General features: G+C 35.7%; 3 protein-coding genes across 3 annotated transcripts; all 3 read right to left on the minus strand.

Annotated features, from left to right (window-relative positions):
- Positions 1 to 421: 421 nt before the first annotated feature.
- Positions 422 to 3561, minus strand: LOC143620823 (folate synthesis bifunctional protein, mitochondrial-like). The gene is made up of 2 exons (XM_077092422.1): positions 2205 to 3561; positions 422 to 2082 (listed from the first exon to the last, which is right to left on the minus strand). Exons 1-2 carry the CDS (start codon positions 2269 to 2271, stop codon positions 626 to 628), a joined length of 1524 nt encoding a protein of 507 aa, XP_076948537.1. The 5' UTR covers positions 2272 to 3561; the 3' UTR covers positions 422 to 625.
- A 12156-nt stretch (positions 3562 to 15717) lies between these two features.
- Positions 15718 to 17484, minus strand: LOC143620346 (uncharacterized). Its single transcript, XM_077092054.1, has 3 exons — positions 17326 to 17484; positions 16220 to 16392; positions 15718 to 16117 (listed from the first exon to the last, which is right to left on the minus strand). The coding sequence occupies exons 1-3, from the start codon at positions 17482 to 17484 to the stop codon at positions 15718 to 15720; spliced, it is 732 nt and encodes a 243-aa protein (XP_076948169.1).
- A 4444-nt stretch (positions 17485 to 21928) lies between these two features.
- On the minus strand, positions 21929 to 22758 carry LOC143619725 (protein SPIRAL1-like 2). The gene is made up of 2 exons (XM_077091587.1): positions 22331 to 22758; positions 21929 to 22207 (listed from the first exon to the last, which is right to left on the minus strand). The coding sequence occupies exons 1-2, from the start codon at positions 22559 to 22561 to the stop codon at positions 22127 to 22129; spliced, it is 312 nt and encodes a 103-aa protein (XP_076947702.1). The 5' UTR covers positions 22562 to 22758; the 3' UTR covers positions 21929 to 22126.
- Between the last annotated feature and the right edge of the window lie 4920 nt (positions 22759 to 27678).

Consider the following 27678-nt stretch of genomic DNA (forward strand, 5'->3'; position numbering starts at 1 on the left):
GATCGATAATGTTCCAACAAGAAAAACTTTAAACACCCATTCCATGTATTGCATTGTTAAGCAAAACTGAATCATGTGTATAAACCAACTTCAAATACTTCAATATCAAGGCAAAATACAAAAACTAAAAAGCCTAGAATCTTATGACTCAGTTCGGCTTTGTCTAACAGTTTCAAGTATAAACCATAAACCAAACTGTTGGGTATGGTTTGACAGTTCCTAACCGGCAGACCTATCTAAGAACAAAACTGACCATAAAGTCTAACAGATGAAAGTTTGATCGATTTAATGGTTTCAAATCGAGCCATAAACTTCCATTGGGGAACAATTTCAAGGGTGGTAGGGATGGAGGATACTTCAAATTCCTGATAACAAATGATGGTTTTCTACATTTTCATAACACACACGTCCTCTTCAATGTAACTCTCCTGTGTGTATGTGTGTTTTTCAAGTTTCAACAAACCATTTCTTAAACTGTATAGTAAAGCTACTTGTCACACTACTTATCTAATAACATCCATCATATCAATTTTCAAATCACTTAAAAAAGGAAATATCTATCATCTCAATCAAATTTCATGCAAAAACTTGATACCGAAACAACTCTTCAAAAAACAGCAACCAACTAAGATCTCCCAACGCGATCCAACATCGAATCACAAACCTTTACCGCATCAATATTATCTCCAACATTATGGACGCGAACAACATTAGCCCCACCCAAAACCGCACACGTAACAGCAGCAACAGTCCCCGGGTCTCTCTCAACAGCCGAAGCCCGACCACAAATCTCCCCTAAAAACCTCTTTCTTGAAGGCCCGACTAACAAAGGTGCACGCGAAACCCCTAAACTCTTTCTCCCGATCTCACTCCTAATTCTCTTTAAACCCATCAAAATCTCCAAATTATCCTCGGTTTTCTTTGAGAACCCAATCCCGGGGTCAAGAATAATCCTCCATGCAGGCACACCCGATAACTCTGCAGCGCTTACGCGCTCATACAACTCATCACCAACTTGTTTACAAACATCATCATACTTCAAATTCTCACTGTTTTGCATTGTAGATGGGTCCCCTCTCATATGCATGGTAATATACGGGACATCAAGATTAGCGACCACCCGATACATATCAGAATCTAGCTTTCCGCCTGATACATCATTGATAATATGAGCCCCTTTGTTAACTGCTTCTAAAGCAACTTGTGAGTAAAACGTGTCTATAGATATTAACTTTCCTTCAGTTTCTGGTAATTCAAGAATCTTTTCAACAACGGGTATTAACCGATCGAGTTCTTCTTCAACTGAGATCTTGGTTGCCATTGGTCTTGTGGATTGAGCTCCCAGGTCGATTATGTCGACCCCTTCGGATATCATGGTCCGAACACGCGATACAGCGGACCCCACAGAATCAAACTTTCCTCCATCACTAAAACTATCAGGTGTCAAATTCAAGATCCCCATGACAGAGGTTTTCTTTGACCAATCCCATAACCGGTTATTGACTGGTAAAACGCGTCTCAACCCGTCTTTTCCTATCAAAGATTCCCCACCTAATTCTTCCCAAGACTTAAAAAGTCCTCCTTTTGAGAAAGAATGCCAGCATGCAACCGTATCATGGTCAGCATCCGACCCCAACAAGTCAACTAACGGGGCCATAACAAACGGCCTCTCAAAGATTCTTTCATGCGGAACAGTGAGAATCTCAGAGTTAATTCTGTATTTACCATAAAGCAGTATGTCTAAATCAATGGGCCGCGGGCCGTACCTAATACCTTTGGTTCGGCCCATTTCTTTTTCAATTTTCTTGAGGACTGATAGTAGCTCATGTGGGCCCAGCTTTGTGACGCCTCTGATGGCAGAGTTGAGAAAAAGAGGCTGATCGGTCACGTAAGCGGGCTCGGTTTCGTATAAACATGCGTGCCTTGTTATTTCTATGCCTGATTTCTTCATTTGACGTAAGGCTTCGTTAAAGTTATTAAGCCTATCACCCACATTGCTACCTAAAGCTATTACTACTTCTTGTTCTTGTGAATGGACTTGTATTGAAGCATCCGAGGAGAAATTAAAATACGAAAAAGATGCTGCGTGAAAATGTTGTAAACAATATCAATAATGCAGCTTCAGATTTGTGAAAACAAATATTAGTAATGTTTAGGATCAGAATCAGCGTGATTAAAGAAGTCTTATATGAAACTAAGTCTACCTTTATAAGATGTGCAGACACGAGTGCAAGCTAATCTTGATGACCGTAGCTGCTTGAAAATATTCATTTTTATCAGATGCCTTCAAATTAATTAATGAAATAAAAATCTGCAAAACCAACAAAGCCCAAAATGATTACAATTTAGAAGTGAGTAGTGTGTCAAACTTTAACATAAAAAATAAGCATGGTTTTACAATAATACCTATATATTTGTTAATTTGTACTTACTCACGTGTAAGCTGTCTTTCAATTTACTCTTGATTATTTAAGTGGATTTTTGTTTTCGGAAAAGAAGGGACTAGGATAAGCTAAACGTGGAGCCTTGTGAAATTTATAAAGAGGTGGAACTGTTAAAATTTTAACTTTTCAAGTCAAACACAGTACTTTTGAAGCAGAAAAATCATACCAATTTGTTAAAACTTTGGCACCAACAACCTCCTGTCTCTCGCACTTGGTATTGGATTAAACATAATTGTCAAACTTTAGAGAGAAACTGCAACTACCCTTCAAGATATTAACAAATTAACCCACAAAGAATGATGGGTTTACCCCACACAGGGTACGCCGGGCATCTGTTTGTTAAGTTCTTGAATCTCTCATTGAAGAAGAGTGGTTAAAGACTTAAAGTTGCTTACTTTCATTTTCATTGACTGTTTTAAATTACCAGTAGCTTCACAGGAAACTTTTCAATGTGGTCACTACTTTTGGTTTCATTTATCTATCGTCATTACGTTTTTTCCGTGTCGGGTCACCACTAAATTAAAGTTTGAACCTAAATCATTTCACTCTCCTTTTATACCTTATTAGCCCTAAGTTGTCATTCAAGCTATCAATTTATCAACTATTGACCTTTTTTGTGCTCTTACTCAATAAAGCTAAGAAACATATGTCAAGCATCATAAAGTCATAAACAACGCTACCAAATATATCTGAGTAATAAAAAACAAACTCATATTTAAGCTACATCGAAACAAAAAACCAATAACCTAAACCACATTTATGTACGCAAATGATAGGCCAACAATGTTTGTCGGTGAAGGCGTGCTTGCCTAAACCTAAAAACCTGTTTTTTTACAGAAGGAAGCCATAATGAAGTTCAATCTGTGTCGTCAGTTGATCGAATACATGGTGATACAAATTTATACTCGATATCAAGCACATATTTATACTTGCAACAGTTTCCAGTTATCTTGTTTAGCAGATGAAATATCAAAAGTAGAGCCTTTTGGATTTCCTAAACACATATTAATTAAGTTGTAGAGTGAAGGCAATATATGTTTGTCACAGGCTTTTCATCGAACACCTTATAGGCATTCCACAGAAGACAACAACCCAGTAATTTAAACCAAACCCATGTTATAGAATGCAAAACGATTAAAGCTTTGATCATAAGAAGAGCAATATCGGTCCTAATTAAACAAGAAAGCAGTCAAATTGGAAGCATAAACACAGGTAAAGAAGAACTCACCAGGCTATAATATTAATATAAAAGGATGCGTGTAGATACAAGAAAAGAAAGAAAGCATAGGCGATTGGAATCAACTAGTATAATCTAATCTCCGGAAGGGCATTAGATATTATTTCAGTTTTTTAAATAAACATTTATTTCACACAAAGGAAGTTGCCTGTAAAATATACTATTCCTATGGAACCAAAAACATACTAATAATAAGAGGCTCCCACATGGAGATTGGGTTGGACGTTTCTTCGGAAAATCATATTATTGGCTACTATTTGATAATTGTTGTGTCAACACAAAAGTATAACTCTACGACGTAACACATGGACAAAAATCCAAGTGGGCACGAGTCATTGACAAGTAAAATATGGCCTATACTATATATATCATTTTTATGTTTTGTAATTGAAAAAATTAATAACTTTTAATATAATGCCATAATACATTCTAAAAAAAACTATTTTTCGTTATTTTTATGCGATAATCTGGCTACGTCCTCCGGATAATTTATAAGGAAATAAAAATAAGAGTACGTTTTGAGATAATTTATATATGTATATATTTGAGAAGGCCTATTCCATTAAGAAACGAATCGATAATATACTCATATGTTTGCCCTCTCATTTCATCAATAGCATATCACAAGAAGTTTAGCCATAATTGTTATGTTTTTAGGAGGCGGATGAGAGACGAAGTGTGCTAATAAGAGATAAAACGATGCTTTAGGGCATAAAAGATATTCATCAATATCAAAATAACATCTTTAAGGCAGCTTCAAGGCTTTAGGAAATAGTCATCGTGTTAGTCGTGAAAACGAAGTCAAATAAGCAAAGTTATATGGAAGGAAACTAAGTTATTAGTAGAGTTACTAAATAGTGTTAGACGATTCTATTAATATTTTTCGAATCAAAAGGTTGCAACTTACCACACGAGGTCCTTAATTCATCAAAGTTAGAAATGGGCCAAAGTTTTGGCTCGGGTGACATTAATCTCCTTCACTTGACGGTGGTCTTAGAAAAAAAACGCACTAAGTTGTCTAGAAGGTAAAGTGAATAAGATATAACGAAGACATTGATTCGAGTCGCGTTTTTCTCAATAACAAGCTTAACAAGTGTAACAATGAAAATATAATTATTAGACATACTAGAGTTATATGAATTTATAAAAAGTAAGTACCCACATATTTCCTATGTTATGAAAAATATTTTTGTGTGCCTTATTTGAATTTAAAGTATATAAGGTTGCACCCCATTTTGAAAAGAAATGCACAGATGAAACTGATATTAACCAAGCATTTTGAAATTACAGAATTTCAGAATTTCAGATAAGACGATAACTCATTTTCATTAAGGTTGTGTTTGTTTTTGCTTATAAAGTCTGCAAGGAGCCTATGTCTGCAAGCGCAGACATAAGCTCTTGAAGACTGTTTGTTTTTCAGGAAAAAAAAGATCTGAATATTGCTTTTATGGTCTTAAAAAATAATTTTTTCCACAATCTTCACACATCTTAACATCATACTAAGTACCAACACCCAATGTCCAACACCACCACCATCCACCATCCGCCACCACCACCATCCACCGTCCGCCGCCACCACCACCATCCACCTTCCGCCACCCACCGTCCATCACCACCACCACCCCCGTCGGCCACAACCACCGTCCGTCGCCACCACCACTCGCCGCTATCATCCACCACCACCCGCCACCACCATCCACCACCACCACCCCGCCACAACCATCCACCACCCACCACCACCTTTCATTACCACCACCACCCATTGTCGGCCACCATCACGGTCCACCACCACCCATTGTCGGCCACCATCACGGTCCACCACCCACCACCACAACCGTCCATCACCACAACCCATTGTTCACCGCCTACCACAATCGTCTACCACCACTCACTTCTATAGTTCATACATCACTATCAATTATTTTAGCAGTCTACAAACGTTAAATGACTTTTATCTACTTTAATATATATGATAGGTAACTAATTTTCAGCTTATGCAGACGATATCCAGTTTATAAAACAAACAGTATTATATTTTCAGATTGCAGACCTTCAGACCACATCTTCTGTTGCAGACATTAAATCAGATGAAATCAGATTGCAGACAATCTTTGTCTTCAAAAACAAACAGCACCTTAATAGTTTTATTGTATTGAAAAGATAGTGATAACTTGGATGGGGTAAAAGAGTTTGTAAACAACCAAAGTTTTGTTAATTAAAATTTTGGTACTAAGTTTGTAGATTCTCAAAAAAATTTGTAAATATACAGAAATATTTTTTAGCAACTAGTATAACCCTTCAATTGATGTTTTAATGAATCTTTAAATGTCGTCTATAAAGTCAAGTTTTTTTTTGTTAACTTTAACTGTACTTGGATAAAGTATAGTATTACTATCAAGTTGTAGTTAATATGTATATACATTAAAAGTATTAGATTGACGCCAAAAGATATGATATAAAGATGTATCTTCTCGTGTTTATCCTTAAAATGTTTTGGTAATGAAAAACTTGGTGGACAAGGTTCTAAGAAATATCAAACAATTATATCATAGCGTTGGTAAAGGAGGTTACGACATAATTCTTTGCTAAAAGAAAAACTTAAAATAATCCTTTCTAATTTCATGACGAAACATCATTTTAACTGAAAATGATCCATGGATTAGTGGGTATGTTTGTTATATTGGGTTAACACTAATGAATTCTTCACAGGGGTGTTGATTGGTTTGCAATTTAGGAATATGGAAGTGTTACCCGCTAAGAATGTCATAGGAAAGAGGTTTGACGAAGACAATTCATTATTTTCCCCTCAAGATATCTTGGAACAGAAACATTAGTAAGACTACACGTGGTCGTGATAAACTCTAGTAACGTCATATGAGTTTAGTGTGTAAGTGATGACCAACGTGCTCTCAAGCCATACGGGTTTCCCGAACATAGGTACATGTGTGTGTTAGACAACTTGGCTATGCATATGAGGTTATAGGTTGGGAATCTTTCATGATAGACTTTAGTGAGGTTAAAGGCGCTCACATATCTATGGTTAGATTACGATTCTAGACATTATTGCCAAAGCATAGTGTTGACATCGATTTGGAATACGAGCATAAAGGACTAGTGTTTGTAAGTGAACTAGCGTTAGAGTGGAGAAAGTCACGCCATCGGTGCAACTTAGGGTAACCATTAGAGTTGATAGTCGAAAGGATGTGCCGAAAGTATCGCCGAAGAAGTAATACGAGTCTTTAGCATTCATGATCAGCAGGAGCATTAAATAATGTTAGAAAAAATATAGGATGACCTCGAAAACTTTATGATGCTTCTCGTACGTTGGATTAAGAGTGTGTTTCATAGAAGGTTATCATGTATTAGTTGAAGTCGTAATAATTTCAAGGTATTAGAATGTGCTTATAGGACGATTCGAATGTGACAAAATTCATAAAAAAAAGGTATTCGAAGGTTACTTCAGTTCACCAAAGGAAGTAATAAATAGATCGAAAGATCCGTTAGGTTTCACTCATAAAGAAAAAAAAAGAATGGTACCGTCGTGCCGTCATAAGTAGTTAGTAACTCATATAAGCATAATTTCATATTATGTTCATTATCGTTGTTCATATTTGTGATATTTTGTAATGATTTGGTTAGGAGTGTTGGTTACCATAACGGGATTTACTAGAAATCACGTGCACGTGCAAATTCATAATTACGTTGCGCACCCATAATTATAAATTTGCCTTGCATGATCACTCTAGCGTTTGCCCATTAGATGTTTCATAATTGTGTCGTTCATATTTTTTTTTTAGTTTTGAAATTCCCTAAGCAAGCTCTTATTCTAACATATCATTCCTAGTAATGCAATATGGGCTCCTATATAATCAGGTATCAATAAAGGTACAAAATGTACCCTTCTTTGCTATATACGAAAATAAAATAAATACTTAACACAAAAACAGGGTCGAAATCCCCAAATAATCTCGAGCATAAGACACTCCAATCGACATACTATGCCTTATGGCATTAACAAATAGTCTCGAGCACAACTCGCTCCAGTCAAATAAATTTGCCCTATGAACAATAATACTAATCAAGTGTGCATAAAGTTCTTACAAGTATCAATGAAAATTGATAGTTGATCATGTATGCACACATTCAAATCAATTAGGTTACCACTTAGTAGTTAATCCTCTAAATCAAGAAGGGTTCTATGAGCCAAATCATAGAACTAGTCAATTTAAATAGCCAAGTCTTAGTGATATTTTAAATGCACCTAATTATTTTCATATACCTAATTGGTCAAGGTCTTTGCAGTGTCAGAGTCTTAATGGGTAGGGATCCTTAAAGTTTTTCGGTTAAAGCCTAGAATCTCTAACGAGTTCTAATTCGCTGAAACCTTTGGCTCTGATATCAATCTGTCACACCCTGCCATGGGGGCCTAGTCGTGTTATGGACAAATTGGTACCAATGTAAGCAGCGGAATTTTATTAATAAAGATAACCTACAATGTTTATACTATGTAATTAAAACAAGGTATAACTACACAACTATATCTTCTCTGACACTGCTGCAATCCCGTATTAGGTTCTACTAATCTTCTTGGCATCTAATCTTCAGTGTTATTGTTTGACTTACGCCTCTATCTTTAGTCATGCTCATTACAATGCTAACCCAAATCGCTATCCACAATGTACCTGAATACATGCTAAAAAGCGTCAACTAAAAAGTTGGTGAGTTCGTGAGTTTAGCTCACATACGCATTAAAGAGTTAATTTATAAAAGCGCGAGTTTGCGTGTATATAAGTATAAAGCATGGTGCACATCAATCAAGTCCACAATCAAACCTGCAACTAGCAATAATCAAACACGTAGGTTATATGTCGCAACGATCCGCAGATCTCAGTGTGGTTTACCCAACACAGGGTCACTGTGCTTGGGGGTCTCCCAAATAGTACTACCCATACAAGCCTCCGGCCCATTCCCCTGGGCTAATGATTGTGTAAAAGTTGGGACAAAACTTAGCGATAAAACACCTCTTGATAAATATCACACCATAAGTAAAACCAGCATGCATCCAGCCCAAAAAGTTTAAGTAAAAAGGGCAGCACGAAACTCACCTCAGTCCGTATGCAATATGTGTAAATGAAAGACAATCTATGAGCTTGCAACTACGCTAGGAACCACCAAGTAAGCCTAGTATATATATAAATCAAAAATTAGTTATCGAACAACAATGTAATATTCGTTACCGGTATCGTATACTAGTTAATTTTAAGTGTTGGCCCAAGTGGTTGGTTCCCGGGGAGTAAAGTTTCCTCTTATGGAAACTTATACTTAAATAATTTTATAATATTTGTGTTGTGAGTTTAGGTATATAGTTCAACTTCCCGGTGTTTTATTTACCTCGGTTCGCTTGTCGGGTTTCGATAAAGTTTCCAATTTTGGAAAGTTCAAGCCTTCGGTTAGTTTTTGGGTTACCGTATGACCATTGAACTTATCTATTTTATTCATATCAAAAGTTTAATGATTTTAGTTTGAAACAATAGGTTATGAGTTTGCAATTGTTAACAATGCCGGTTATTACCGGCGTTGTCGGTTTTTAAACGAAACAATGTGTTTAAGCTTGCAAACGGGCCATTTTCCTAAGTCTCCATTTTCTTACATATTTTATAACTTATATTTGACAATTTTAACTTAAAAGTTTATGTTCTTATATCATAAAAAATCTTTTGTTTGGTTCGTGTCGGTTTATCCATAAATGCGTTTAATTAACTATCCTTGTTAAATGAAGGTGTTACGAGTTACAAAAATACTTTATATAATTGTTATAAGATGTATTAAGTATACTATTTGGAAAAATGTGTATTTTATATTTTTGAAACAATTAAGACTTATGCATGCTGGTTCATTGTCGGTTTTAAGCGAAACAAGCGTCTAGGTTCGTAAGCAAGTTTCTTTTCCTAAAGTCCTAAACATTTATAACTTGTTTTTATTAAAAACAATCATATATGTTTCTGTTTGAAATAGTATTTGTATGTAAACACAATTTACGGATATAACCCGCCCAAGTTTTGTTCCAAAAATACCATTTTGGCTATATAACTAACATAAACTCAATTTTGATTATCAAATCAGTTATGACCTGCTATAATATATTAAAATATGTTGTAATGTCATATCTTGGTTCATAAAACGACTAGGGCTTCGGTTAATGTTGTCGTTTGGGTTTTTGGCCCGTTAAGGACATAATTAGCTTTTAAATGTATGTTTGCACGTCAGACAAGTTCGGGCCAGGTTGTATGACATAAAAAAAAATATATTTATGGCTGCAAAAAGACATCTGGTCAGGGGATTACAAAAGCTAACAATACCGGAGTGTTGTTGGTTTTTTTTTATGGTATGTCTCGAAACGATAGTTATATAATCGAATGCCCATGTAATCAATACTTCAAACTTTTCAGAGGTATATATATTATAAAATCAATTTATTTCCAGGTCTAACATTTCAGTGAGTTTGGTGTTGTATAGTCTTAGTCACCGTGCTTTCCTTTAACATTCGCTTCGGCAAAAATCGGGATAAAGACTTAACTAGTTTTTTTTTTTTTTTTTTTTTTTTTTTTTTTGTAAAATTGAGTAAAAACTCAAATTATGGTTTATTAACTTATACTTTCTGTTAAAATCAGAAAATTCATATTTCTGTATTTTTCAAAAGATCGTTCGGTTTATGCCGATTTGATCGTAATTCGCGTTTAAACTCTAAATCTTTACATAATTGGTGTTGTATATATTAAAAATGGTTTACAACACTATAATAAAATATTTTTGATATAATTTCTGAAATAAATATTCATTTTCTATTTTGAAGCATTTTAGTCTTTAACAGGCGGTCCGTTCGTCGGTTCTAACAAAACAACAATTTTAAAGTTGTAAACGGGCCCCCTTTCTAAATCCACTTATCCTTTAAGATTTTATTACTTATATTTATTCATTTGGACTTATAAGTTTCAGTTCAAAACCATACTTTTATATTTTTAGTTTTTGAGATATAACTCGTTTCCAAAAATGCCCTTTCGTTAGGTTTTTAACAAAAACTCAATTTTAGTCATGTAACATGTTATGCCCTGTTATAATAAACAAATATAGATTGTTTTGAAATTTTATGGGTTTGGAAAGTTTGTTCATGGCTGCATTATCGCGGTTTTGGCCCGTTTAGGTTCTAGTCCGGTTTAAAAATTTGTGTTTCACGAAATACGGTTTCGGGTCAAATAATAATTCTTCAAAATGTTGTATTTAGGGCTGCAAAATATTTTATAATATTATTTAAGTTGCAGGACTCGTTTGTTGGTTTAAAATGTTTTAATCCTCGATTCAATATTATTATTTGGGGCTGTCTTTCCAGGTTTAAGGACTATTATAAAATGCTTTAACTCTTAGGACATCATGTTAACAGTCCAGGAGTTAATTTGGCCACTTATTTGTTCGGTTTTAAAACTAGTTGGTCTTTAAACGAGTTATCGGATGGCCATGGTTTTGGGGCTACACATTCTGTAGTTTAATATACTGTTCCTTGTTGACTTGATGGTCTTTATAAATTTTACACGGAAGCACCAGTTGTGATTCGCTTTGGGTTTTACAGGCTGAATGTATTATTGTAACTATATAAGATAAAAATAATGGTTTAGCTTTGTATCTCGAATGTTACGTTGTTTATGAGTTGATAAAAGTCGATTTCAAGGGGTTTAACATACAGTCACAGGTAAGGATTTGTGACTGCCTGAACAAGAATGTGTTTATTCTTGTGTAGGTCTGATCATTTATAGAAGTGAAAACAAACAAGATTGATAAATACATGACTTAGGCGATTTAAGGGGTTCACAGAGAGTAGTCCATCGGAAGAAGTTCCATACAAACAATGGAATTAGAACAATCGCATTGAATGATCAAAACAAATTACTCTTGTTCTTGGGCTGCAACTTCAATAAGGGACAAGAGAATGACTTTTGTTGAATATTGTCTGTCTTATGATCGGGACAGAGAATGATCGATGGTATTGATAGGGCGCAGGGATTTTTGGAGATTTGAAGATATTATTATTTTTAGTATTTTCTTACGAAATCACCAACTATTTTTATTTATTTATCTTTTTATATATTGGACAGAGAACTGATTTTTTATATAAAAACATCGGGTTACGAAATTTAGAAATATCTAGCGTGTCAAATATATTGTTTTCCGGTTTTTGTTTCGTTTGGTTTGATGACCGGACGGTAATACAAGAAAGTGTTTGATGTCTGGATAGGTATTGGAGAGTTCGTATAATTTTTTTGAAGATATCAGGTTCGGGTTCGTTTGGGTTAAACGAACCTTGGTTTCGTTTGATTAACTTGGGTCGAGCCCATGCTATATATTATGGTATTATTATTGGTTTTTCCCTATCTTTGTTAAGTTCTATATAATTATTCGGTCAAGCCAATTATTTATTATCTCGACAATTTTGGGCCAAGCCCAACTACGTACACTCCGTTTCGACTACTCAACCAACGTCACGCTCGTTATATGTAGATAAGTTCTCTTTAAAAAAAATAGCCCTATTTTTTGAGTTGTTACATGTTTTCTAAATTATATGTACTTTTATTAAAATAATATGTATATTTAGTGTTTAAACTCAATTCCATAGCCAGTAGTTTGAATGAAATTGCTTTCACCATGAAAGGTAAAGAATTTGATTTTTGGTTGCTATGATCAGTAAAATAACAAAAGTATTCCAAATGTAAGGCCCCGAACCCGGTAGCCCTACTTTAGTGTCGGATTTACTCATAAACGCAGTTCGTACAAATCAGAGTTCATTAAAACTTTCGCGGAATATAAAAACTTTCATAAAACATTTCATACCAAAATACGTCTTGTCTTAAAACATCATTTTGTCTTTCAAAATAATCGAAACATTTAACTTAAACGTCTTGAGTCTTTCGATGCCAGCCTCTTATTCAGTGCCACGTGTCTCCTCAAGCGAGCTGCCTCATCCTACTCACCTGCGTGCATACTAAAAGTCAGCTACGCTGAGTGAGTTCTAGTTAATCATACACCATACAATACATACACATACATACATATCCGAAGATACATATCCATACTTAACTAGTTACCCTTCTGTTCTACATACATACTTACTACCATACATACATACATATCTACAATCACTAACCTCAGTCTACCGAGAGTACGTTCATAGTCCGCCGTCTATACCTGTACTCAAGGTCGTGAACACGTAAAAGGTCCGCAGTCCTTGCCTATGTTCACCATTCATGGTACGTACAAGGTCCGCGATCCTTCCCTATACCATCATACATCCACAACACGTACAAGGTCCACGATCCTTCCCTATGTTGCAACCTAATTCATAGCACGTACGAGGTCCGCAGTCCTCCCCCATGCTAAAGCACGTATAAGGTCCACAGTCCTTTCCTGTGCTGGCGCCTACCTATATTACGTATAAGGTCCGCAGTCCTTATCTACGTTACGTATAAGGTCCGCCGTCCTTATCTACGTTGGCGTCTATCTCCTATAACACGTATAAGGCCTACCGTCTCTATCACCAGCCGAGTCTATGTCCGACAGAGGCTAGAGGGATTTGCCATCCTAACTTACTATGTCGAACGTAGAACTCACATACCATTCGTGTACCTGTATACACATACTTCACATATACAATAATTACATTATAGCATAAAAACATTCTAGGCGTTCTTTACATCCTTCATTTAACAACCATACCCCTTGTCGTTACGTGCAATATCCGAAGATCGTTCACGCCCCGACAAGTATTCATTTGTAATATTCATACATCTTCGATATATAATATTCGTACCTTTATTTTTAACCTGACAGTACGCGCAATATCCGAAGATCGTTCGCGTACCGACAAGCAATCATTCATATCCATCACATATATCACATATGGCATACACTTATCACTTAGGATAAATGTATTAACAACACATCGAGTATGCACACAGCCCCGAAAACATAACAAGGAATGGGGCTAGAAACTCACCTGAACTCTGCTTCTTCCTCTGATAGTTGTAAATCCCTTCTTTAACTGAGCTCGGCTGACTGTATAAGTTACACGTATCAATACTCGCCTGATCTAATCTGGTGGCCTAGTATTAGCTTACTTTTACTTATCGTTTTAATCTATTCTCTAATCGAACTTGACTTTAGGCGAAGTTAAACCTTGGGCGAACTTAGCTTTAGGCGAAGTTAAACCTTAGGCGAACTTAGCTTTAGGCGAAGTTGTCATCAGGCGAACTTGGCTTTAGGCGAAGTTGTCATCAGGCGAACTTGGCTTTAGGCGAAGTTGTCATCAGGCGAACTTGGCGAAGTTGTCATCAGGCGAACTTGGCTTTAGGCGAAGTTGTCATCAGGCGAACTTGGCTTTAGGCGAAGTTGTCATCAGGCGAACTTGGGTTTAGGCGAAGTTGTCATCAGGCGAACTTAGCTTGCAGGCGAAGTTTATCAGGCGAACTTAGCTTGCAGGCGAAGTTGTCGTCTGCTGCTACTGTTCGTTCTTAAATCCCTTAATCACCTTCGTTTCTTAACCAAATAACTCGATTTAGGTACCCACGGGATCGTCTGACCAGCGCCTACAAACCCCAACCATCAAATCGACCTAACATCGATGTTTAACGGGTGCGATTTAGGCATATAGGTTACGGGTTCTTTTATCAATCGATTAACCCATCAAATCTTAACCATTTTCAGTAAGATTAGCTTTGTTGGATTCGTTTTTACCATACAAACTCAGATCTATCATTTCTCAAATCAAACCGAACCTATACGAACGATTTCTAACTATAAACGTACCTTGAACGAGTCGAACTACGAACCCGGTTAAGCCTTGATCTTGTTTTGGTCCGTCACGACGTTCCAGCACCAACAAGCTCGGGTTTTCGCCTTCGGATCTTGGTTCGGGTCGTGTGTGTTTTGGGTGTGTGTGTATGGAATATGTGAGAATGAGGATTAAATGGTGGTTAATGGTATTTATATTTAGGGATCATGGGCTTAAGCCCATGGACTCTCCTTCCTTCTTTCATAACCCAGGTCCATAACCCATATCCATTACCCAACACTAGCCCGACCCATACCAGCTTCTACTCTATTTATTTATTTCCCGATAACCCGAGTAAACTTTCCCTCTATTATTAAGTAATATAATTAATATCATTTTGGAAATTTCGGGATGTTACACCAAACTAGGTCGTTATTCGTTAAAATGTTAAAATATGTTGCTATTTTGTGTGATTAACTCTACAGAAGTTACAAAATGTTTTACCACTTGCTTTTTTTAAATAGTGTAGTAATCTCTACTTCAAGAAGTGTTGTCATATTTGAATAAGAGTTGAGTTCAAACTCGATAACCTCATAACGATCCAAAGTGATATAGAAAGGCATTGATGTGTTGGAAGAGGTAGGAAAAATCTGAAATTTACTTGAAAGAATTGCGGTATTCGTTTTTTTACTGGAATATAGTTGAATCATATTAGTATGCAAAGGAATCTAATGTAGGATGAATCAATTAAAGTTCAAAAACCTTAAAACAAACATTACAAAACACTATACATTATTTTGCTTAATTATAGGTGGCAAGGTAAAACTTTTAGGAAGTTTATACGCAAACACATGTTTTTTCGGCTTTTAATTTGTATGACATCTTTTAATTACAAATACCCTTCACTTAATTTTAACCGTTCAACCATGTTTCATTTTACCCATCTTTTAAGTTTACTCACTACTGGGCTTAAAGAAAATATAACCCGTATCGACAAATTCTTACATAACGGAGTAAAATACAACACAAATCGACTCATTTTCAATAATGATGACACGTCTATTATTAATTATACATCAAGATTCAAGATCATGTTATTTTTGTTTTATACATGATTGGATTGGTTTAGTATATAGACAATAATAATACATTAACCACATCAATCAAAAAGTTGTATAACTTTCAAAAAGTTCAACATCTAACATATAAAACTTTATATGTTAATGGTAGCCAAGATACAGAGTGACCTGCTCAAGCATTTCATACGGCAGTTTGAGCCTCCAGTCCTTCTGTTTGCGGGTCAACGGTCTTCCTTTGAATGAGGGGCTGCGATTTTCTTTTACATCAGCCAGCTTCCATACACAACTTCCAGAATCCTTATCAATGGATTCCAAAAAGAATATTCCTTCTTTTTTCATAGATTTAGTATCATCATACTTTACTCGCATAGCCATGTGTTTAAAACGTTGTAAATCATCCGGTATTCTTAGTAGTCGATCTGCATCAGGAGACGATACCTCGACAGCCAAGTCACTAGGAAAGTTCCCAACAGCTCCTGCTTCGTCTAGTTTTTTCTTGTATTCTTGACTGTAACTTTGAATATCCTCCAGGCTCAGAAACCTGTCACAAACAAAACAACATTGTTAGAAAAAAAGGGTCATGCTATCAAGTATTCTCTTGTATTCATGACTGTAACATCAATGATGTTTGTATAGCACTTACTTGTTACAGAACCTATGCAGTCTCACATACACGCCTCCTCGACCCACAGGGTAAATTTTAAAACCAAAGATTTCTATGTCATCACCAAACTGTAGCAACACATCTTTAGCAATAGATAGAGCTTTCTCACCCCAACAACAATTTTGTAAAACAGTAACACCACCATCTCCAATCTATGATTGTTTAAAGCGTTGCATCAACTAAGTTGAATAATACAAAGCATCAAAATATGCATATGCACGCACATATAGGGCTGTAAACAAACCGAACAAAGGTTCGTTAAGCTTTTATCGGACAAACGACCGATTCACGAACAAATAGCCGAATGAAATTTCGCGCCCATGTTCATTTGTCAAGGAAATGAACTTGCTCATGTTCGTTAACTTTCTAAGCAAACACAAACGAACACAAAAGACCATTTATTAATTTGAAAGTATAAAACAACATTCTTAATAACTTAAAAATACTTGACACAATCATCATAATCGTTATTATTTACTAAAAGAATGAAAGGTCTAAGTTTCCCATAAAAAATTTAAATGTTTGGATAATAAACTAAAATTATGAAATATAAAAGCCTTTAAACAAACACGTTACGGAACATTAATCAGGAACACATCATTGCTTAAGTTCGTTTATTTAAGTAATCAAACCAAAGTTATTGGTCATGTTTGCTCAACGTTCGGTTCGTTTACAGTCCTTCCTGTACACATATACACGAATACGAATACAAAGACAAAACACACATTACACTTGGGTAATACTTGAACTTTTTCACTGTGGATATCTCTAGATGAGATTAAAACTTGAGGATGTATGCTGAAACTTTGATATTGAAACATGTAAAGGGGGGTTGATAAATGAAGGAGAAAGAATTCTGAAGAATTGATGTTGGTTATTATAATGAGAGGTGAAGGGTGAATATATATAAGAGAAACAGAAGTTGTGGTTTCTGTGTATGAATCGTAGTAAATTATGACTTAATTTAGGGGTTGTTATATTGAATTCAATAGCCGTTTAGAAATTGAAGAACGGGGAAGAAGATGCTTATTTTGGCTATGTACGTAATATTTTATGCATTTGCCGCCCAATAAGCAACAACATACATAAAATACTAACTGTAAATTGTTGATACCAATGCTGGTAGGCGTGAGAGCAATGGAAATACTTCTCACGGGGGCACCGTGAAAGGCCTTTTGGCGGCGTGATCCCGTGAAACACCACCCCCTTCCTCTGTGAAGGGGGCGCAATCCACTCTCCGTCATATCTTTAATGGCATTGTTGAAGGGGGGCCACTTGATTTCAAACGGCTATATGGCCGTTGGAGGCTATATAATTAAAAAAAAAAATTACCTATAAATACTCCACTATTTTATACAAAAAACATACCAAACTCACACCTTTCTCTCAATTTTTTATAAACTTTCTCAACTTTTATAAAAAAAAATATCAAGGATCCCAACATGCCTCGTCTAACTCCGGAGCAATACGCATTGTGGCTCTCCAACTATTTCGGTCATATTCCCGCACCAAACGTCAATACACAACAACGAGGTGTTCCTCAACCACCTCTATTCCAAAACTTCCCAACCCAAACTCAAACCCTGCCAGTCAATTTGGGGGACCCGGATTCGGTTCCGGAAGCCCAACCACATGTGGCGGATAATGAAATACCCGAAACCGCCCAACGCAAGAAATCCGTATGCCGGAAAAGTCACAAGAAGCAAACGCCGATGACCGAGGTGACTCGATCGATTCAAAAGCGGTCGGTGCAGGAAGAGCTTGCTTTGGCGCAGGCGTGGGTTGACATCTCCGAGCATCCGATCGTTGGTATTTATTTTGAATAGTGTTAACATGTTTATATGTGTATTTTTTTTAAAATGTTTATTTTTGTTATTTACTTTCTTATTTATAGGTAACGAACAAACTATCGATGATTTGTGGGATCGGGTCGAGGTGAAGTTTTTTGAAGCTATGGGAAAGGGTCCCGACTACCGAAGGAGGGATCAAATCACGGGGAAATGGACTCACATCAACAAGAAGGTGAACAAGTACATCGGCGTGTACGAGGAGTGTGCCAGAAACCATAAAAGTGGCACGAACGACGTCGATCTTCATAAGAAAGTGGCCGCTCGCTACCAAGACGATGGCCACACCGTAACTATCCCTTTGGAGTTATGGGAGGTTTTGACCGCCTCTCCGAAGTGGCAGCAACTACTATTAGACGAGAGGGCGTCGGGGTCAAACAAACGATCCTCGGCCGACGCTGACATTGACGCCAGTCCCGGCGCATCCGACGGAAGGTCTAGGACTCATGTAAACCTAGACGACTTGGCCGACGAGGACCCCATTCAGGGCCCGATTGGAAGGAAGAAAGCAAAATCCATTGCTTCGGGGTCTGCATCGGGGTCTGCTTCCGGAGCCGAGGAAGTCGGCAAACTAATGGTTGAACAGATGCGACTGTTCAACCTTAGGGAGGATGAGAGGGAGAGGCGGAGGATCGAGAAGGAGGAGATGGAGATCATGGCTGTCGACCTTGACACGTTAACGGGCTTCAAAAGGAGGTGGTACGAGAAAAAACAAAAGGACATAGCCGAGAAAAACGAGTGGGTTTAAGAGTTTTTTTTAATAAGTAATGTAGGTTTTTTTAATTTAATGTAGCTCTTTTATTTAATTTAATGTGTTATTTCAAAAAATTTAAATTTATAAAAATATTAAAAAAGTTAATATACTAATGGTTTCATCCCCCCTGTTTCACACAACCCATTTCCAGTGAAAATGTGGATGTGAAATGGGTATGTGAAAGCTGATGTGGCGCAGACGTGACAAAGAGATAAGGTTTCAATAGCTTGTTTCACCCCACCCATTTCCATTGCTCTGAAATCATGGGGAAAAAAGTTAGAAATAAAAACGGACAGCTTGGTTTTGCTGCTTTTGCATTTAATGAAAACCAATAAACAGAACCGAGTTTATATATTTTCGTTTTGTATTTTTTAACTAACTTATAGTAATTTAAAATATATGTAACTCAAATATTTTATGTGTATAATAATAGACTTAGTTATTATTTAACAAAATGATTTAGGCCCAAATTCATTAATAGGTCAAATTTGTTTTTCGTCTCAAGTTTTTCAAGCTAAAACCGAAACCGAACTGTGCACACCCTAACTACGATTGTAACGTATCCAGAATTTTGTTTATATTTTCCTTGTTCAAAACTTTATAAAAAGTGTAATAATTGGGTTGGAAGATAAAATAAAAAGGCTAACATGTAAACAACACTCGAGGTTAGCAATGGTATTGGTGGTAGACTGACGTAGATCAATCATATTTGATTAAGCTAAGCTACCCTAAAGTTTTTTTCTTCTAAGTTTCAAACGATAACCCTTGAAAATAATTTGTTTGGTAAAAGTCATTCATATGATTTGAGTTAGTAACTTATCTATATTGCCTCTTCACTAAGGTCACCGTCACTTGTCACCGTGTTCAAGTCCTCTACTCGCTATTTTTTAATTTGTTGCACTTAAGCTAGTAGTAAATAAGTAATTGAATATGCATGGATAATACTTTCAAACGAAATTTTACATAAAAATAACTTACAGAAAAAAACAAACATGATACTCAAGTTCAAGTTAAAAATGGCTTTCATAAACTCATATAGGGTATGACTGGTAAGGAGCTTTTATAAGCTTTTAAAAGCTATAAGCTTTAAGCTTTTATGAAAAAGCTCACATTTAATAAAAAACTTTGTTTGGTTGAAGGGGTGTTGGGGATTCCTTATTTTACCTCCTTATAATTTTTCATTAAGTTAATAAGTTATAACATTGTAACTTATGAAACTTTTCCTCTCACAATATAAGCAATCCCAAACATCTTATTACTTTTCAAAAAGTTTATAAGTTATAAGTTGATGAAAATAAGCAATCCCAAACACCCCCGAAGTAGCTTTAAGCTTTTAGATTGGTTGAAAAAGCTCATTTTTCAAACGCTAGTATTGGTAGCGTTTGAGAAAAAGCTACCTACAAGCTTTTACATTTGAATTTACAAGTTTAGTACTTGAACTTATATCAACGTTTGTTAATTTATATAATAGTTACACATTCAACCCTTATTCAAAACTAATTACACCCACGATTTTTTTAGGAGCCATAACTTTTTCACACGTTAATAATTTTTCAAACAAATTACATCATAAAAACGAGCATTTTATTCTCTTTAATTTGAGTGTAATATTGTTATACTTCTTTAACTTTAAAAAATTAACATATTACGTGATTATCGAGTAGGATCGGTAAAAAGTCGAGTTAGGTGAGCTCGAGTCATGTGTAATACCAAATTAGGAGTCGAGTCAGACGAACTTGAGTCATGTGTAAGACCAAATTAGGGTCAGAACGAGTCGATACAAAAAGGGTTAAATTAGTTCGATTCGTGTCGATACGATTTTGAGTCGAAAGGGGTCATGTCAAAACATGTTTCAGATTAGAACAGTGCATGTTTAGAAAGAGATTCATATCAAAATATGTTGGTTTAAAAAAGTATATATTTGAAATTACTGTATATTTCAGCTTTGTTTCTTGATTTTCGATATCATTTACAAGCTTACTGCTTTTCCATGAATTACACATCTACATTCAAGTTATGTATGCACTGTCATCAGGTAAATCATGTACCGACACTGATTATGCGGTTGATGTTAGGTTGTGCGCCCATTCCGCCGCGCCACGCGGGAACCCAACTAGTTTTATTAAAAGCTTCCGCTACTCTGCCAAACACCTAATATTTAAAAACCTACAGCTAACAGCTACCAGCCTTCAGCTTCCAGCCTTTAATCTTCAGCTTCCAGCTTATAGCTATCAGCTACCAGCTAGTTTTGCCAAACATACCCGTAAGCTTACAAGTTACAAATTAAATAAAAAATCACATATCTTTAACTCAAATATCTAAATATTTCAATAACCTGACTTGGTAAAAACTTTTTTTTGGTCCGCCACGAGAAGTGGAGATGTACAACACCTTTAACCAAAGATGTGTGACGAGTGGCATTGGCAATAGGTGGGGGTGGGTCATGGGAGGTAGGGACAAACAAAAGCTAAGGTGAAGGTGGCATTCGGTGAAGGTGGTTAAGTGATGTTAGGGATTTCTTATTTTGTCACCTTATAATCTTTCATTAAATTAATAAAGGGGTGTTTGAGATTGCTTATTTTTACCAATTTATAACTTATTAATTTTTTAAAGAGGAATAAGGTGTTTTGGATTGCTTTTGATGTGAGACGAAAAACTCCATAAGTTATACTTTTGTAACTTATTAACTTATTGAAAAGTTATAAGGAGGTAAAATAAGAAATCCCAAACACCCCATTACAAGTTATAAAATTGTAACTTATAAAACTTTTCCTCTCACAATATAAACAATCCTAAATACCTTATTACTTTTTAAAAACTTTATAAGTTATAAATTGATAAAATAAACAATTCCAAACACCCCCTTAAAACATGATGGCCATGATCGATGATATTGACAGGAGATGAGTTTTAAAAGTAGAAATTTATAAACTAATCAAAATTTGAAAGGCAATGCTACCATGGGAAATAAGATGGGGAGTTTTTTAAAAAGTGAACAAATTGTAACCAATGTCCATAATAAAATCAATAAAATGGCATTGTGAAAATTTGATGCTTAGATAATATGTGACATAAAGACAGTAAATTTCACCCTAATCAATCATCAAATAATGGTATCCCAGACCATGAAAAACAGATTCAGCTCATTGATTCATTCAAAGTAAAAGTAATCCAAACAGACCACAACTAACAAGATCACATGTCAAGTTCTCAAACTTGAATTTATCTTTATGATTACAGGTTCAAGACGCGATTACTACCTGAGCTTACATCACAACAAACATTTCAATTACTTCCACCGCCAAACAGGTATCCAAGAGATGATCCACCACCAGGTGCAGTGTGGACCTTAGTCGAAGGTCGGTCCTGCAAAACGTAAACAATTTAGAGTTAAAACCGTGCACAAACTTAATGTCTTCCACTATGGTAGTACAAAAACACATGAAAGAAACATATTATATAACTTAAGTTTTATGAAAAGTGACATACCGTAATGAAGTTGCCAGTATTCTGACCATCAGCTCTGAAGTAATTGTTTGAAGGATTACCATGAATACCTGCAGGAGTCTGCTTAGCACCATCAGGTTTTGCAGCTGTCACGTTGTTGTTTGTTGCCGGTGTTTCAGCTGGAGCAGACTCTGTAGCTTTCGGGGCTTCTCCACCTCCAAACAAGTAATTCAAAGAACTCTGTCCACCGCCACTGCTCCCTCCTCGGTTCATATTTTCACCTTCCAAATGACCAAAACTCTAACCCTGCACATTGTTTCAGAGAAAAATCATAGTTAGATCCATTTCGTTGGCACTTGACAAACAGAAAATATCAGATTGGCCTTTAATCCTGCATTTACATATGCTTTAAACTTCATAACTGTGTTCTTCTCGCTTAATTGGTTCAAAAACAAACTGGACTAACAAATTTCAGCATGTTCATATATGATGCAAGGTATTTAGAATAAATGGCTAACATAACCACATGGTTCTTAGAATGCCAAACACAACCGTCAGGTTCGTATGGTTGCAAAATCCAAGCCATAACCAAATTACTAAAGCCTACTTTAACTTTAAGCCATCCAAGATACACTTAAAATTCTCCAAAATCAAAACTAACTACAAGACTATCACTAACAGCAAGGATTGATGATCAGAGTACCTAATGAGCATCACTTACATATCCATCACAAGTAATCGATGCACAAAACACTCTTCGTTCTAATTATAATTATATACATCACAACTAAATCATATACTGTTGAAGTCAAAACCTAGATCTAGATCTATAATTTAACCGACTACACATTCCGCTAATCCGCAAAATTACTCATATATCAATTCAACTACTTTTTTATGGCAATAAAATCAGCAGAGTAACTAATTCGATAGATCTATTAACAAACAGCAACGGCAAATCACCAGTAACAATTACTCCATCACATCATCTATATTCATACACAACTATTTAAATCAAAAGTATACTGTTGAAGTCAAAACCTAGATCTAGATCTAAAGCTCAACCGAGTACACATTCCGCTATCAAAAACATCATCTAATCCGCCAAACTACACCTACATATCAATTCAACTACTCTTTTACAACAATCAGATCAACGGAGTAACTAATTTGAACAGTATACTAACAAACAGAACCTGCAGATCACATCATACGAACAGGAAAACGAACTTTCAAATTGGAGTGTGTACCCGTAAAGTGAAACACAATCAATCGAAAGCAAATGACTGAATTAGCAAAGTAAGGAAGAAGAGGAGATGTAGGGTTTTACCTTGATGATTTGGGTAGAGAAAATGAAACAACGGCAGCAGCTTTATAAAAGAAGAAAGGCCTGGGAACGTTTTAATTTTTGAAATTTGAATTACTCGTGCCACGTTCCTCTAGATGTTTTTGGAGCTCGACTTCGACTCGTTTAACTTATACAAATTTTGAGCTCGATTCGTTTTGAATTTTTTTTCTTAAGTTTGTGAGCTTCTTATGAGTAGTTTTTTAAATTCGAGCTCGAGCTTGACTTTTTTGTTATTTATTAACCATTTTTTATACAAGTTTTTAACTATCCCATAATGTAGTTGTTTAGTTAATTTTCTCATAACTCGTTTAAGCTCGCCAAATGTGAACTACATTATCAAAATTAATAGTTTTTATAGTAACTCCTAATTTTTTTTTATGTAAAGTCATCGATTGTAGATATAAATGATACAAATTTTTTATGTAAAACATATCAAATGGTATAGTATTTTTTTTTCTTATTAAACAACAATCTATATAGAAAATATAAATGATCTCCAGCAGAGGCCGGAGAGAGCCCACTAGTACAGAAAACAAGTAACACTTAACACTCTGTCTTAAAGATTTTTTTGAGAAAAGAAAAAAAATAAAATTAGAGAGAAAAAAAAGAAAAAAAAATGATATTATTTTGTGTTCCCAAGTTTAATATAAAGAAAAAGGAAAGTAAACGTTTTATGTGTTCCTTGGTCGGAAGGAAAACATGACCATGTCTTCCCAAAACACGGTCATGTCTTCTGTACAAGAGAAAATGACAAAATTGGATTAGATTTGAACTGTTGTTATAACAAACCATAATATAAGCAAAAAGGAAAAATGTAGAAAATAAAAGAAGTGGGTTTCATCCCACATTGGTGGAGGAAAGAATATGGAATGCTTCCACCTTGGTATAAATAAAAAAGTGAGTTTTTGTCTCAGATTGTTAGATTATAAAACATGTAAGCTCTTTATAAGAAAGAGATCTCATATGATAATATTCTTATAAGACAAATCACGCCTATTGGTCCTAGTGGGGGGTGCGAAGCACCCGACGCGCACGGACTTGGACGAAGTGCGATGGGCACAATGTGGCGCTTTGATGACGCACTTTGCAGTTCGCTGATGAAACACGTTGCATGCCACGTGATGTGCCACGTGGCATAGCTAGGGCTGACTCGGCGGAGCTATAGGTTTAGTCGCGATACACGATGACCATATTAGAGGTCCTTCACGATACACGACCAGACCAGAAATCAACTATTAAAAGGACATAAATAAGTCTTCAATTCTCATTCAAGTTTCACCGATCTCTCTCACTTTTTGTTTTATTAAGGTATTGGCATAATACCCGAGTTGTCGTAACGATACCCTTTCCGATCGAAAGAAGCTTCTATACACGAATCCAAAAGGTCTTACTGAAAAAGGTAAGACATTGTGTCATATTGTAAAGTTTCTAATCTCATGATTATCGTTATTATTATGAGGGTGCTTAATATCAGTAAGCTCTCTAATTATAAACTTTCAAGGTGAGACATTCGAGTTTTTATACAACCCACATTTGCGTGATACTACTGGTTTCCAATACTGTCATGATTATTATTAAACCTATTAAACACATGACTGATAATCTAAATGCTTTCAAAATATTCTCAATTTGTTTTAAGTACATTACAGTGATTAATTCTCTGTAGACTTACGGGATGGTTACTACTAGTATTGTGGGGTTTTGTATACAAGACTTGGCTACTGAGCTATTACACGTTACTTGTAGGACTAGTGTTAGCCAATAAGTAATATGACCACAATCACATATACGATCTAGTGACAAGTACCTTTTGATAATTTGTAAGTAGGCAGATGTAAAAACATCTTAATACTGTAACTGTAAAATGTGTCATTTACAAATGAATGCTCCCACCAGTCTTTCCCGCTGATCAAATATTTTGAACATGTTTCAGGTAACTTATTAGAAACAAAGGAATGATGCATGCGAGCTTCCAGCTTAAATAAGTGGCTTGTCTCTAGAATAAATAAATGTGTTTTGTAAATTAGGGTTTATCTTTATAAAACTTATGTTTGTATAAAAATGGGTTTTATTACCAGTTTATGTAATAAGAATCATGGTGTTTTTATAACTCTGATAATATTTCCTAACTATGGTCCTGATGAAATATTCCCCTGCAAATTATCTTAAAAAACATTGATATCACCACTCAATGTTCACGGCATCCGTCCAGGGGTATAGGGGTCGGGGGCCATGATAGTTGCGGACTCATCACGGCCGTGCCCAACTAAGCACGACCGTGTTAGCCTATGTTGTACGAATTGATAATGAGCATTTAATGCAACATGACAAAAATTGTCAACATGGTCGTGTTATAGGCACCTGAATAGCCTCTAAATTGAGTGCTCATCTTCTTCATTTAATACACATTCCAACCTCATTTACTCCACTTCAATCACCTCTTTTCACCACCATTAATAAGGGAATTATCCCTTCCATCCAACCCTTGAAGATTATGGAGATTAAACTTTTGGAAGAGGTCATTAAAATCAAAGATTAGTCATCTAAACTGTTTAGATTGTTTCAATTTGATCATGTTTGTATCTATTAATTTGATGATTAACATTATGTTTAATATTAGCTAAACTTTCATGGTATCATCTTGGTTTATAATGAATTTTAATTAAAGTTTAATAATGATAGTTAAACACATGATCAGTTTTTAATAAATAATGGTTATGTTGATTATCACTTGATGAGAAATGTTAAAAATACTCTTAAATACCCCAAGTGCCAAGCTTTATCTAACACCCGTAAATTTTCGATCGCCTTTGAACAAGTGTTTAGTTTGTATATTTTTGGGAATCAAGTTCTTTCTTTTCGTTTCCAAGTTGAGAGGCCTTGGGGTAGTTTTTAGAAGTGGGATTATCTAGCTTTGGGAACAAGTTAGCACACCTTGCAAGAAGAAGGACCATTTGTGGAAAACCATGAAACTTGTTATTATTTGGCCGCCCTTCATGTCTTGCGATCGGGATCTTTGAGCAGCCCTCTCACCTGCGTTTTTTTATTTTTCCAGTAAATCCAAGGATTAAATAATCTCCTTCCAGGTTAGTATGATGGTTTAAATCATCCTTTTCATCCATAATCCGTTCGTATTGCTTCATAATCGATCATATTCTTCATTTAGGTCATAACCGGGGGCTGACCTAGTTCAATTTCAGGTTTGTGTTATGTGTTTGTTGGTGGTATAGAGGATTGGGGATGTTTGGATGAGGAAGGGTTCGATCAAAACAAGATTCCGGCGATATGATGAATGGATCACCATTTTTCATTGATCTGCTCTCATCTGTTCTTCAAATAACCTATCAGCCGCCATTTGATGTTCTTGTAAGTGAATCAAATTCAACAACTACAACATTTGTTGTTGAACTGGCAAATTAAAGAACGAAGGATTCACCGGCTGTTTTGGTTAAAAATTACCGAAGCAATAATTGAGCAAATTCGTTAAGTGAGGTAGTGTGCTTTTCAATAGTGAGGTGAGTGATGTAGTAAACGAATGCGGTAAAAGTAAAGGTGAACACAGCGACGTAGCAAGGAAAAACCTTAAATCCTTGTGAGGATCCCTGGAAAAAAACCCCGGAAGGGGAAAACTATCCCATGCCTTAATTTATTAATGTAAAATGGTGATTACAGCTTGAAAACTAGTTGAGAACTAAAGCTAAGTACAGTTGTGAATATTGAGAGTGTAGAGTGTTTCCTATAACGTTTGCAATAGCCTCACTTAAATAGAAAACGAAAATAACAATAAGTCCTACAAATCCGGGAACCCTAGCTGCCATGATCATTTGATGACTTAGTCTTCATCCCACGTGTATTTCAATTGTTTCTCCAAGATTTTAGGTAGAATGAGTCATCTAGCCTTTGTAGACCGTTTATGTCATGCGTATCCTACAAGCACAATATAAATATAACAAAAATAGTCAGTTAGTTCAGGATCCTTCAACTAGCTGGGAATCGTAGCTCTTAGAGTAACTGTTAGGATCACGTTGGGGGATAAAATGAC

This window comes from Bidens hawaiensis, unplaced genomic scaffold, assembly GCF_021521415.1.
Source record: "Bidens hawaiensis isolate Kalapana, Puna unplaced genomic scaffold, B.hawaiensis_p1.1 tig00000296_1, whole genome shotgun sequence".
Classification (NCBI taxonomy): Eukaryota; Viridiplantae; Streptophyta; class Magnoliopsida; order Asterales; family Asteraceae; genus Bidens; species Bidens hawaiensis.

What these genes read in the sequence shown, in the direction of transcription:
- LOC143619725 (XM_077091587.1), bottom strand. Translation starts at nt 22,561, where the DNA reads ATGAACCGAGGAGGGAGCAGTGGCGGTGGACAGAGTTCTTTGAATTAC. An exon ending in ATACTGGCAACTTCATTACG is followed by an intron (nt 22,208 to 22,330) that starts GTATGTCACTTT and finishes TACGTTTTGCAG; the next exon opens with GACCGACCTTCGACTAAGGT.
- LOC143620823 (XM_077092422.1), bottom strand. Translation starts at nt 2,271, where the DNA reads ATGAATATTTTCAAGCAGCTACGGTCATCAAGATTAGCTTGCACTCGT. An exon ending in TGTCTGCACATCTTATAAAG is followed by an intron (nt 2,083 to 2,204) that starts GTAGACTTAGTT and finishes ATTTTCACGCAG; the next exon opens with CATCTTTTTCGTATTTTAAT.
- LOC143620346 (XM_077092054.1), bottom strand. Translation starts at nt 17,484, where the DNA reads ATGACGGAGAGTGGATTGCGCCCCCTTCACAGAGGAAGGGGGTGGTGT. An exon ending in ATTTACAGTTAGTATTTTAT is followed by an intron (nt 16,393 to 17,325) that starts GTATGTTGTTGC and finishes AAACAATCATAG; the next exon opens with ATTGGAGATGGTGGTGTTAC. An exon ending in CTGCATAGGTTCTGTAACAA is followed by an intron (nt 16,118 to 16,219) that starts GTAAGTGCTATA and finishes TGTTTGTGACAG; the next exon opens with GTTTCTGAGCCTGGAGGATA.